This window comes from Solenopsis invicta, chromosome 14 (genome assembly GCF_016802725.1).
Source record: "Solenopsis invicta isolate M01_SB chromosome 14, UNIL_Sinv_3.0, whole genome shotgun sequence".
NCBI lineage: Eukaryota > Metazoa > Arthropoda > Insecta > Hymenoptera > Formicidae > Solenopsis > Solenopsis invicta.
In genome coordinates, this window is record NC_052677.1 from 8653568 (window position 1) to 8667183 (window position 13616).

At 38.6% G+C, this 13616-nt stretch overlaps 1 protein-coding gene across 10 annotated transcripts in view; it reads right to left on the bottom strand.

Annotated features, from left to right (window-relative positions):
* LOC105194478 overlaps positions 1-13616 on the bottom strand; it is a 94006-nt gene that overhangs the window by 33497 nt on the left and 46893 nt on the right. For 7 of the 10 annotated variants that reach the window (XM_039457019.1, XM_039457016.1, XM_039457021.1 and 4 more), the window contains 4 exons: positions 10573-10616; positions 7414-7504; positions 4114-4122; positions 1190-1264 (listed from right to left, as the gene is read on the bottom strand). In XM_039457019.1, the coding sequence (XP_039312953.1) occupies positions 1190-1264; positions 4114-4122; positions 7414-7504; positions 10573-10616 (219 nt within the window). The remainder of the gene's footprint in view (positions 1-1189; positions 1265-4113; positions 4123-7413; positions 7505-10572; positions 10617-13616) is intronic. The other 3 variants (XM_039457022.1, XM_039457023.1, XM_039457018.1) reach the window with 1 other exon arrangement.

Consider the following 13616-nt stretch of genomic DNA (forward strand, 5'->3'; position numbering starts at 1 on the left):
ACGGCGTATTTTTCAATTGGAATTTTTTAGCGTTGTCAACAAAGCCTGGGGGTACCTAAATATTACGCCTACAGCTAGTGAACTGTGCAATACAATTAAATTTCAATTCGCATCGACCGGTTACACTCGTACAATTTCTCGGGGTGTTTTTTAATAAGTCGCATATATCCAAGAAAGGCTTCGATATCTCGTTATCGAATATTGCGCGCGTGTCAAAGTGACCTGGAAAGGACACCCAAGGTATTCGATATACGAGGAACATCCAACGTCACAGAAATCGGAAACTCCTAGCACTAACATGGCTATTTCTCTCTGATACGGTATCCTGCGTCGTGATACCCTTAGGTAGACTATGTAGGCTCTTCTATGGATGTCCTATATACACGCATGGTTTGACCACTATTTTCTCACCTAATGCATATATATGCACGGTATATTTCTTCAGTACATACGCGATGCGTATCACAGTCCTAGCCGCAGCTAATGTGTTTTACGCTAGGTCGCTACGTGTTGCTCCAAAGTAACACGGTGCGAGGAGAGGGGCAAGTAGAAATAAGGAAATTCAGAACAGAAATAGGCTAGATCACACTTACGTGAAAGAAAATAGCGTGGAAATGAGGATAAAATGCAGCACGTATCGTATGAAAAGAAAAAAAGAGTCCAATGATTAAGTTGAGCTGCTTCGGTGCCGGTCTCTTATACCGGTATTGAAACTTAAAATTAAATGATGTATCGATCTAATTCTTTCCCGATACCCCTGTCTCCATATTTCTTCCGAGATATTACTTCTCGCCTCGGTATCTCTGTTTCGCAACTAAAAGTTAAACATCCTTTTACTCTCGCTTTCAAAACTTTTCTTTCGCCCTTTATTCCATTTGCGCAAGGGTTCCCAAACGGAGCACGTCACGTAAGAAAAAAAGTAATTAGGCTTCGTTTTGCGATTTATGTATCATTAATTGTCGCGGTATATCACGCGCGTCGTCCACGCTATCGCAACCTTGAGAAACGCCGCTGAAAGAGAGCTTAATCGTTTCTACTCGTAAAGAGTAGGAGGTACTTAGATATCAGCGGAACGACGCGGTGGTAACTAATTCGCCCCTTAGAGGGCAAACATGTTTCTCTTGGTTTATTAACTGGTGACGCGTAAATGACGACGATGAAGTATAGTGACTAAAGGGCAAGTCCTTACCAGCTCCTCGTCGTTCAGCGTCGCTCGAGGTACGGCGGATGTGAGACCAGCGTTCCTCTTCGTCGCTGCCATGGTCTGAGAAAAGATAAGAATTAATGTACATCTGATAATAAGGTAATATAATGCCTCATACCTTCCAGTCTCTCTCTATCGTATAGTAAAGTGATAGTCCTGGGACTGAGAAACTGAAAGGAAGAGAGAGAGAAAAGAGAAAGAGATAGACGAAGAAAGAGAGCGAGAAGAAGATTCAAGAGAAGCACAGTATTGATAAAAAAATAAAAAAATAAATAAATCGAGAGACATGAAGAAACGTATGTAAACGAATGTGAAAACACGAAGAACTTTTCGAAAAGTGTTATTTACAGATATTCTTTTTCAACATCGAGATTAAAACGTGGCTATTTACGAGTCAAAATAAAGGTGACTGACACCGATGTGAAAATGTCTCTCAGGTGAGACGAGAATTACTCAAAAAATGATAAGAAATATACATATCTCGTGATTTTCAATATCAATCAATCAAACGTGTGTACATTTCTAAGGAAGCAACTTCACATCGATATTATATTGCATCTGCCGTAGTATAGTGTGAAAACTTGCGAGATTGAAACAAACCCAAAGCCGAAGGGAAATGTCTTGTGACATAAAAGAAATGTCTTGTGACGCAAAGAAGCGGTGACATTACATGCCAAGTGAAATATATCGATAAAGTTTAACTCTTATTTACAAGTTTCATGAAATGCGTTATGTGATTTATAAGTGTAAGTTATATATATAGAAAATATGTATACAACATATAAATATGTATGTATCGCCAATGTTGTATAAAGCGCTTTCCGGATATTCTACGTTTAATCTACTGGTAAGTATTATGTAATCGGACTCTCTGACGTTTATGTATCTCGACAAACGTGCGAGGGTTTCTGAAATACTGTAAATTTAACGAGTATATGTACTGACCGTGCGTTTGAGCGTACTTTATGACGAGAACGTCAGAGCAGGATATTTACTCGTGCAAACGTTTGCGGATTAATATAATATCTATCCGATTATCTTTGCGATTATAGTTGCGTGTATGGAGAAAATTAATGCAATAGAATCAACAAATAGGATTGTAAGTATTAAACCCGGTAGTAAGATCCAATTCAATGAGGTCTGAATTATACCGTGTACCGTATCCGAGACCCATGGCGGAAATTATACTGTAGACTAATCAGAAACTGGACCCTGGTTAATAAGGCCGAGTACAGTTTCAATGTGGCGTAGATTTGCATGTACGATTGGTAACGCATGTACACGTATACCGTATCTATATCGAAATTAAAACGATATAGAGAAGCGATAGTGAGAGAAGACGGTGAAAGGTGAGAACCGAGAAGCGAATGGAGCGGAAATGTCAGGAGATATGTAAATCAGTTGGTAGAATAACTGTAAAAGATGAGAGAGTGAGAGAGATGGGTAAAGATAGAGCGTAGGTGAATCTCTATGGAAAAGAGTCTAGTCTAATTAGCTTATGAGTGTCTGGTAGGTATGGTGCGCAATAGGATTTGTGGTTAGCATAGATTTTAATTAAGATATTATACACGAAGCCCCGCGAACCGTGCACGTGCCATTGTTCGATCGTGACGATCAAGGTGCTAAACTCCGTACGTGCTAATATCACTTTTATCGGCCGTAACCCACGTATGTTGTTGCGACATTGTTTTTCTAATGTGTTGATCAGAGGCTCGGGATGCTGCGACGCGGCACGGGTCGAGGGGCACCAAGGCAATTTAATTCTGTCTCTTATGAGAATCCCGCGCGATATCATTTTTCTTAACAATGTTATTATTACGAGCCGCTTCCTTCGCTTCGCTTCACTTTCCGTTCGAGAGAAGCGAAGGAGCGAGAGGAACGAGACGAATATCGACGAATCGAAGAAAGGTTCTTTCGTTGAAACGAATTGCCTTAAGAATTTTCTGATCGAAACATTGTACTTATGACTACGTATAATATTTTTATAACTATCCGTAACACACGTATCTATAGCTACAAAGACATTCGTGCAACATGCCAATATTGATATAAATTCGAACAGCGAACGATTCTGCATGCAGGTGAGGGGCATCGCTTGTTATGAGATAAAACGAAATTATCTGATGGGACTAATCGTTGGTATTGATTAATTGGAAACTACCGGACGATCACACACACACACAGATCAAATTTGAATGCGAGAAACGGATAATTGTACGAGAAAAGTTTTTTTTTCTTTTTTTTTTTTCGAATCGCTCGAATCCGTTCCTGCTTAATTTTTATTGGCGTCCTAATCGAAATAATTGTACATTCACGTGCAAAACGCGAAGTTACGAGTAAGCCATCGAAAAAGCACGACGACAATGCATCTCGTTGAAGTGCAAGCATCTGTCTCCCCGGCTACACGAACCGCGTTCAATTTAACGAGTCGCTAGAGACTTGCTATGCTGTTTTCTCGCATTCGATATTTCATACGCGAAAGATAGAAATTGCACGTTCCGCAGATAACAAAATTACCTTAGTATCTATTTACTAACGAGTAAGTACACGAGTAGGTAACAGAGTCGTATTAAATCAGAGATGTAATCAAGAAGTTTCTACACCGTTGACTCTATTTCGTCGAGAAGAGCGCGACTTTCAACGATTTGCAGCGAGGGAAGCATGCACATTCCCTTTACAGCAAGTAATCAGTAGAAAAAAGTACGAATTGGAAAAGAAGAAAAAAATAAAATAGCCGAGAACAAGTAACTGAGAGAGAAATGTAAATCGCATAGAACGGATGAAAGAATGTAAACCAAAGAGAAGATAACAGCATACAGTTAGTGAGAATAAAGACGAATTAAAAATCCACATGCAAACGTTCGAACAAGCTTTTAATTGACTTGGCTAAGGAGGCATTTAATTAGTACCTTCAAGACCTGGAGGTAGAGTTTTGAGATTTTTTGAGAGGTTTTTTTTGCAGTGAGTGGTTTTGTTTTTTTTTTCAGGTGTTCAGGTGGATACAACAACGGGCGCCACAGAGAACAAACAAAGAAAATAGCATTATATGCCGATTAGTACGTATATTACTTGCAACTTTTTTTTTTTTTGTTGAATTATGAAATAGTTGTAGATGTTTTTAAAAATTACACACAAGAGAGGCACAAAGACAATATTAATGGACGTTAACTAAGATTGATTCATCACGAAGAGATAATTGCGTGATGCGAAAAATAGAATTGACGTGAAAAATAGAATTAGTCGCTTTCGATAAAAACGTTACATCAGGTTTTGACAATGATAATTTGTACTTTTTGGAACTTATATCTCCGTGGTGAATTTAAACGACCGAAATTACTGGGCGATAATCGCGTTTTACACGTGGTCAGTCAATTTCGTTCGACACTGATACAGGCGACGCGCGTGGTTCGTCAACTGCAATGGCAATTTTTTTTCCGGCGAATAACGCAAACGTTTTCGCGGTTATCCTTTCCCAGTAATCTTTTCGCGCTTTTTTTTTCGTGGAACTGCCTGGACAATTTCATTTACGTCATGATATACCACATGAAAAATATAATATTTCACACGTCGCAAGACTTCGGGATTCCAGGGTTGTATGAAATACGCACAACAATTATATGTGAACCGTTAACATTAAACAGGGAGACACACATACAGGAAGACAGACATCGGGTTACGGGATCTAAAGGTGATCGAGGATGTTTATGTATCCGGAACCGGAGCAATGCTACTTGTAAAGGAGAATGGGATCGATGAATCTTTCGGACACCGAATCGATATGTTCGAGATTTTCCGAGATTTTCAAGTAATCTGAAATCTACGATTTTCGAAATAGGACGCGTTAAATATATTAGTATACGGGTTAATCGGAAAATCCAATTTTCCATTATTTTAGTTCTGATGAAAATTACATTTTACTGCCGGCGTTTCACTTTCCTCCGTGTTAAATTAAATCACGCTTCCCGCGACACACTTATCCCCGCTAGGCGCTTTTCTCGAGAGCGCGATCGATAAACTACTTAAGAATTTCATTTAAAGCATCACGCACTAGTTGCACACGCGAGCTCTTAGCTTGCAATAGCATCCGTGACGTAGACAAGACATTTTTATTATCGTTTCCACCACGTGCGTCATTATTGTGTAAATAATAATCGAGGCAAGTGGACAGGATATCTTCGCGCTTTGTAAACTGCTCATCGCCATTGTTTTACACTTCTTCCTTTGGTAAATAAAACTCGGCTATTTTTACCGATTTATTGGTCGTGGTACGCAATCGCGGGGGATGATTTACTTAAAAGGGTTCGCGACTACTCGTCTTTGTTCCGCACACTGCTTATACGGCCACGAATAAATCGTCGCGAATATATCGACGACTTATCCGAATTTCAAATCGACGAGTTTCCTACTATTTTCGATCACCCGATCGGAGATAAAAGCACGAAAACCAGCCGCGTCAGCGAATTGCGAATTTAAATTTTGCGAGCGGAAATGCTCTCGCCGACTGTGAATGTAATCATCATTCGCGCAATTATATGTATTAAATTTTGTTAAAATAATGGAATCTCTCGGTCGTATTATTTACGCGTTTGCCGAATCAATGAGCTTTCATTTTATTTTCTCATGGATATATTTATATTTATATTTAAGATATTAATAAATAGGTAGACAGAGTCGTTTAATAACCGGACTGAGACACAATGTATTTTTCATTTGGGAATTTTAAGGGAAAAGAGGAATTACGAAAGAGGAAATATTTCGTTAGATTTGCTCGTTGGCGCTTTGCGATGGCTTTGAGAAAAATTAGCAATTCGATTCGTCGCGAAAAACGACGGTAACACTGAAACGTAAAACACGCAATTAGGTCACGACGAGATACACGTTTATTACGAGCCGCATCGGAAGATCTTCCGTATCGTCCTGAAATTTAAACGAAAACGTCTCTCATGGTTTTCGTCTTATTCTTTTCTCATTCGTTCCACGGCAGATCCTCGGATGCGTCGTGCATGATACATAAAGTTAGATCTCGCGACGAAGGTATCTTAGATCGTCGTCGTCGTCGTCGCCGCCGCCGTCTCGCGAAAGAAAGGTGAAGCTAAAGAAGAAGCGGTGGCTGTTTTGTAATCGAGAGGGGACGTAGAGCCGTTGCGTTTCCGCTGGATGACAAACGAATTAAGTTCCAAGTAACTTTCACAGAGAATTATAATTTTCCGTTGCGTTCGCTAATATATTCATAAAAGAAGTTGACGGCGAAAGAGAGAACGCGAAGTTGTAGCTTTTCCTTGGAAACGTGGCAAGATAAATAAAACGCGAGGTAACGATACCACTCGTGATCGCCGGGTATGTATTAGCAAGCGTGTTAGCATAATCGATCGCGCATGCCATCCGATTGATCGGCGTGTCGAATATCGGTTCATATTTTACAGCTCTTCGACACTTGAACCGGCGCATCTCGCAAATGGATTTACTACGTTCGCCAATAATACTTTACCCAAGCTTTTATGTGGCAATTCCATTTATATATGTATATATATACGTATGCGGACTGAGTACGTATAAATGTATAAAATATTCGGTAGGTCGTAGAAATAGTTAATAAAAATCTCTACGTATGCGCGTTAGAGGGGGAACTTTTACGATTATAATTTATATTCTGTCGTTCGATGGGCTCTCATACGTATTTTGCGCGGGCAGTGCCGACGGTACACACGCCGCACACATCGCGGTAATTAATTCTAGCTGTTTCACTCTGCTAGTGCAAACGCAGAACACAGAATCGCAAAGCGCACCAAAGGGGCCACGCGTTAAAATTCTAAAATAACCGCGCACACCAAGAGACGGCCTCGAGCTAGTTGGGCGAATTAATTAAATTCAGCCGGCCGCGTAATCGCCGTGGCGATCGCGAGAGGTCAAACCCGTGCTGCCTGGAAGCGAAGAAAATCGCGTTTTTTAACCACACCTCGACGACTACGGGTGAAAATAACGACGACGACGACGACGACGACGACGACGACGATGACGACGACATCGATAACGATGGCGACAACAACGAGAACGTTTCGTCGGATCGGATAATTATTTCCGACGATATATATACGGACACGGTCCAGGCAATGTACATATATGTATGTGTGTACATGGTGTACTTATACATATGTATATGTACGCGGAGACAATGGCGGAATGGTGTTAATGGGCAATCGGCTACCTACCAGCTCGGAAACCAATGGTATCGACTTCCGGCGCGGTCGAATGTCCGGCATGCTGTCGATGGTGCTGTAGAAGGGATTGTCGCCTGGATGTCTGGAACAGAAAAGATTTCGGAAGCTGTATCAGCACGAGTCTACAGTTGCGTCCATCTTCCGCTTCAGCAACTTGTGCTAATCTTGCATCTTATATACAGTCCGCAAAAAAAAAATAGCACATTCAATGTTTTTGTTAATTATTATTTTGTAAATTATAAAAATGTAATTTCACGTGTACATAGATGTTGTATGTCAATTTCTACAACATATAAACGAAAATCGTAATACAGTATTCATTTTATCTGTAAAAACAAAAAAAATCTTTGAAAATCGTTGCGACAAATTAATAGCACGGTATTTTAAGTATAGTCGCAATTTGTTGATATTTACCAAGCAAAAATCGATATTTAATATTTTGTAAAACCTCGGGACCTTTGTATAATTGAAATTAATTGCTTTAGAAGTGATTTATAAAATTTTTTAATTCGTTTTTAATTAATTTTTCCCCATTCTAATAAAATACATTTTTTTAATTCCTTTATGCTATTGAACTGTCTTTCTTTGGCATAAATAGCTCTTTTACCAAGATCTACTCACAAGTTTTCTATTATGCTTACATCCGGAGAATGTGCTGGCCGTTCCAAAAGTAGAATATTATTAGCTTTAAAATAGAACTTCACTACTTTTGTATTATAAAACTCTGCGTTATCTTGTTGAAATTTGGTAAACTTTTCTCAAGAAATCCTTGCAGTATGCCTTTCAATTTGTTCACTAATTAGTTAAAAAGATAAAATTGAAATTTGCGGAGAAACGTGTTATTGGGCTACAAAATGGAGAAGAGTATTGTTTAGTGACGAAAAGAAATTTAATTTGAACAGTCCTGAGGGGTGAAATTAGTATTATTATTCATGAAATTGTTATTATATCGTGACTTGCAAAAAAAAACAAAAATTTTGAGCCGTCGTCAGATAATGATATTGGTTACCATGGAAGAACAGACTGACATAAAGTTTATTGGAGGTAAAATAAATAGCGAAAGTGTATTTACAACTAATTAGGGAACAAATTGAAAGACATCCGCTACAAAGATATCCGCAGAAAAGTTGACATTTCAACAGAATAACGCAACGCTTCATAATGAAAAGTATTAAAGTCCTATTTGAAAACTAATAATATTCCACTTTTGAAATGGCCAGCACGTTCTCCTAATATAAACATAATAGAAAACTTGTAGGCAGATCTTGCTAGAGCTGTTCATGCCAAAGGAAGACAGTTTAATAGCATGAAGGAATTAAAAAAAATGTATCTCATTAGAATGGAGAAAAATTAATCAAAAACTTATTAAAAAACTTTATAAATCACTTCCTAAGCGAATGAATTCAATTATGCAAGAGTCTAGAAGTTTTGCGAAATATTAAATATCGATTTTTCTTGGTAAATATCAACAGATTTTGATTACTTAAAATACCGTGCTGTTAATTTGTCGCGCCAATTTTTAAGGATTCTTTTGTTTTTACAGATAAAATGAATACTGTATTATGATTTTCGTACATATGTTGTAGAAATTGACGTACAACACCTATGTATGTATACGTGAAATTATATTTTTGTAATTTATAAAATAATTAACAAAAACATTAACGTGCTATTTCTTTGTCGCGGTGTGTGTGTGTGTGTGTGTGTGTGTGTATTTTATTGTTATGTTATTATTAATATTTGTCACATCGTGTTATAATAATATTAAAAAGGAGATTTTACTTCTTTAAATCATGTTTTGCAAATATAATTCTTGACTGTGCATATTATGAGTTTTAAAAATAACTTCAAGAATTGATTAAAAATTTTAATGTTTGAGCAGTATAAATATCAAAAGATGCTCACTACTGAGCATCGACAAAGTGTTTGCATGTTAAATCCAAGATCGATTTCGTGGATTGGAAATAAACTGAACTTTCAAATTAAACTGTAAGTTCGAGTTAGTCATAGTTCTAGTCGAGATCCCTTCAGAATGTTTGAAAATCTGCTAGAAGCACACGATGGAAATTTCGTGCTCGTTAGAAAGTTTTTAGAAAAACCAAGTTTCCGTAAAGCTAAATCTCTTCCTTGCTGCATCATTGCAAGAATAAAATTGAAATTTTCAATTGAGGCGTTTTAATTTTTGACAAGTTATTCTTAAGTTTGTCGCGAAAAATACAAATGAAATGTAAGAAAATTGGAATAAATCGTAAAATTATTTAACGATAACGTCAATCTAACGAGAAATTTTATAATATTAAATCTCATTTTCTGCAAGAACGCTTTAAAAATAACGCGTCAAGTGTTCGATCGATATAATAACTTTTAAAGTATAAGTAAACATCACTGCGTTATAAAGATGTCAAATTTATAAGGAAACGACACGGTAAAATATGTCGAGCATCTCGGGTTTTCTCGAGAGCTAAGAGCCACTTACGTAGTCCAATTTTTTTTATACGTCGAATAATCGTGAAATACATCACTATTCGTGCGATCAAAATGAAAATTTATCGAAAATATTGATGCATGTAACTGTGAGTTGAAAGAAATTTTATTATTGATATTTTTCTCTTTCATTTGATACACAAAAATTATGTTTCAAGGAAAAAAATGTATTTATATACTTTTTCTTTCTTATAGGGCCAATTCGAACATTTCATATATTTTTTTTAAACATAATATCATTTGAAATAAATTAGATAACAGTTTCATAATATCCTTATTTTTTTTTTAAATAGGATTAAAGATATTTACTACTTGGATTTTTTAGTACAGTTGTTTTTATTAAAGAGCACACTTGCTACCTTTTTGACTTTTTTTAAAAAATTGATTTTATCCCAACTTCCACACTTTAACACATAAAAATGCTTAAAATATCTTAAATCGTCTCTCAGGAGAGTTGATATTTCTCCGTATTTTATTATGTATAAAATTTATTTTTTATGATATTGTCATGTGTGTGCGCTGTGATACCTACGATGACTATAATTTTTTAAAAATGATTTCAGAAATGCATATAAAATCTAAATGCGCTTTAAATTAAAACTGATGCGATATGAATATAATTATAGGATTAAAAACTTAATTAGGGAATAATTACGACGTACTCACCCGTTCGCTCGTCCACCGGATTCGCCACCCGGACCGCTGCCGTTCTAACAAACAAAAAAACAAGTTTATTAAAAACAAGCTCAGTAACAGTTCAAAAAACGAAATGGAGAGCGCGCGATGTCGATCGCGTGAACGCAAGGGCGCAGGGTTTTCTTTTCATTTTCGCATAATTACAGTCTTGGATAAAAAAAGATGCGCGGCCATGGGAATGGGCAAGAACAATGATAACACAACCGATTATCGATCTTGGAAATTCTTGCTTTAACTACGTTCGAAGTGACAAATATTTTAATAACCGCCCGGCCCCGGTAGGATATTACAAAACTTGGAGATGAACTTCTCGCTTTGATTTCCATGGCCGCGCACGCATACACAATGCTCTGCCTTTGAATCGTTCTATCGCCATAGATTAGACCTAAAGGAGAAATTACGAATGGAGCCGAATGAGATGGGCGCAGAGGAAATCGCTGGGTGATACGAGGGAAACATCGTCAAACGGTCGCCTTCCTGTGTCGCTCGCGATAGGAAAGTGAGAAGGCTATATCGTTCGCGTGAGATTTTTAAAGAGCAGCCTTTTCGTCGCAGAGAGTCAATTTCTTCACCTTCTCTCTTTTCTCCCGACTACTTGATTTAGATTCAGGATTTCCTTCTCCCGAATCGGTTTGCCCGTCTCCTCGCAGCTGCATTTTCCTCTTCGCCCGTCTATTGTTCCCCGCATCGCAAATCTCCTAAACTTCATCGATGTAAACTCTCTCTCTCTCTCTCTCTTTCTTTTTCTCTCGCAATCCAACTGCGAACCACCACTTTCCGTTTAATCCCTTTCTCGTTCGTCGGACAGGTCGAACCCATTCTCGTCTCGCTTGTCGCCATTAATCAACCTTCGGCCCGCCGGCGGTGACCTCGAAGAAGCACCGGCATTTTGTCGTCTGTCAGCTGGCTGAATTCATGGTTCGATCGCTCGTACGAGTCCATGGTGGATGCTCGCGATAAATTCCGTTGGTCCAGGTTTTCATGCCACCACTAGCCCCGAGGTCCTGACCTCCCTCCTCCATCCTAGTCCTTTTCGCATCAGACTTCTCTCGATCTTCTCTATAGTTGCCATCATAGTAACGATTTCTCTCAATAAAGATTCTGTACTCCGAAACACGAAAATCTCGAGAATTAAACGGTACCTTCCGTCGAAGAGAAAGGGATAGATATAAGTGTATCAGCTGGCTGGCGTTGGATGCCGTTCACGCTTCTTTTATTCTCTCGAGTATCCATCTTTACCCTCTTTCCTTTTTACTCTCCTGCGCTTTCCGCGTGCTAGGCCGTTCACACGTTCGCTCGACCGCGCGGTGAAATGGAAGTTTCGGAGATAGAGTGTGTAACAGCCCGTATAAATATAATATCACGTACAATACATCGTAAATTCTGTCACGATAGAGATATAATATAAACTTATCGATAGCATAACAAGTGTAATAAGTATTTAGAGTTAGAGCCGCAGATATTTTGTCCCTTAGCGCTGTCTCTTTTTTTCTCTCTCGCTTCTTCCGCTTCACTCAATTTCTCTTCCTCATTCTCTCGAGTCACAATCTTTCGTCCTCACTCTCACCTCTCGCTCTTTCATTCTTTCTCTCCCGCACTCTGGCGCTCGTTCTCGTTCTCTCTTTCTTTTAAACAGTTTCGCGGAAAGGGTTTCTTTTTTTTTTCTCTGATCGCTTAAAAAGCTTAGATAACATTGGAGCATGATATTCGTTTCATTTTCACGTTTAATCACGAAATGGTGGCCTTTGAGAGCGCCTCGTTTCGAGCATGCGTAAATAAAGTATGAGGCGTTAATTCTCATTAGCGCAATACGCTTATATATGTATTTGTATTCGCAATGAGTCGTTAGATGAGAGTGCTTTAATTGACAATAGGGATTACGTTTGATCGAAAGAGAAATAATTCGAAAATGCTGCGGCACGATCGTCATACAATAGTATGACGCTTAAAAAGTACAAGTATAATCGTGTAACCGCAAAATTTCGTATAAAAGAGAGAGGTCGCGCACAAATAATCTTTATCATCTCACAAAGTGGAAACCGGTTTCATCAACGGTCCGAAAATTCGTGCTGCACATTCGCGGCGCAAAGTGACATTTTCCGCCGGCGGCGCGATACGGAGATTAATTATTCATAATATATGTACGGTGAATTTCAGTGCACAACAACTAATTAGAGCTGGTCAACTCGTAAATTTCGTCCCATCGCATCGTCGCGAAATTAGATGCGACATTTCCGATGTTTAAGTGACGTGGTTTTTGTCAACGTCGCGGGAATTCGCGCGACATCGATATTAATTTGTTCCCAATAGACGTGAACGCTCGATAAATAAACGCGGATTGAAAATAATAGACTCCGGAGACGCGCTCAAAGGCAAGGAAACGTTACAACTCAATAGTGGATATATATCTACACTGAATATAGTATCGCTTCGCGAATATAATTCTGTCAAGCGTTTACACACAATTAACAACAAAAATCTAATCGCGTAGATGTATGTCTGTATGTGTATCTGCATCTGTGTTACTCATTATTATCTAACAAGTTTTTTTTTTCCCTTTATCTATTAGGCCTTAACAATGTATTTTGCTTTAATTCGCTTACACACTAGTCGTCAATTGACGGTGCTATTCGCTAAGTTGAGAAGCCTTAAGAAACCTTCGCTGTACTACCATCGATCAACGGGAGGCGAGCGCGCGTTCACGCTCGCCTCTCCTGTTAACGATATGACACTTAATGAAATGATATCGGTGATATGCAGGTGCGATTTAAGGTGTCCGCTCGTCGAGACTCTGTAACGCGCGGGATTGGAACGTCGGAGAGTCGTAGTTATGTCGAATAATTCTTTTAGTAGACCGCGCGGCGTCGGATATTCTCCGACGTCCATCAGTTGGAAATCGGATCGCACTATTTTCACGAGTAAACTGTTCCTTGGCATCAAACTGGATCGGGGTCGCCGAAAAATTCATGTAAAAATTTGCCCTCGTCTCGACGAGAAAACACACTCACGATAAA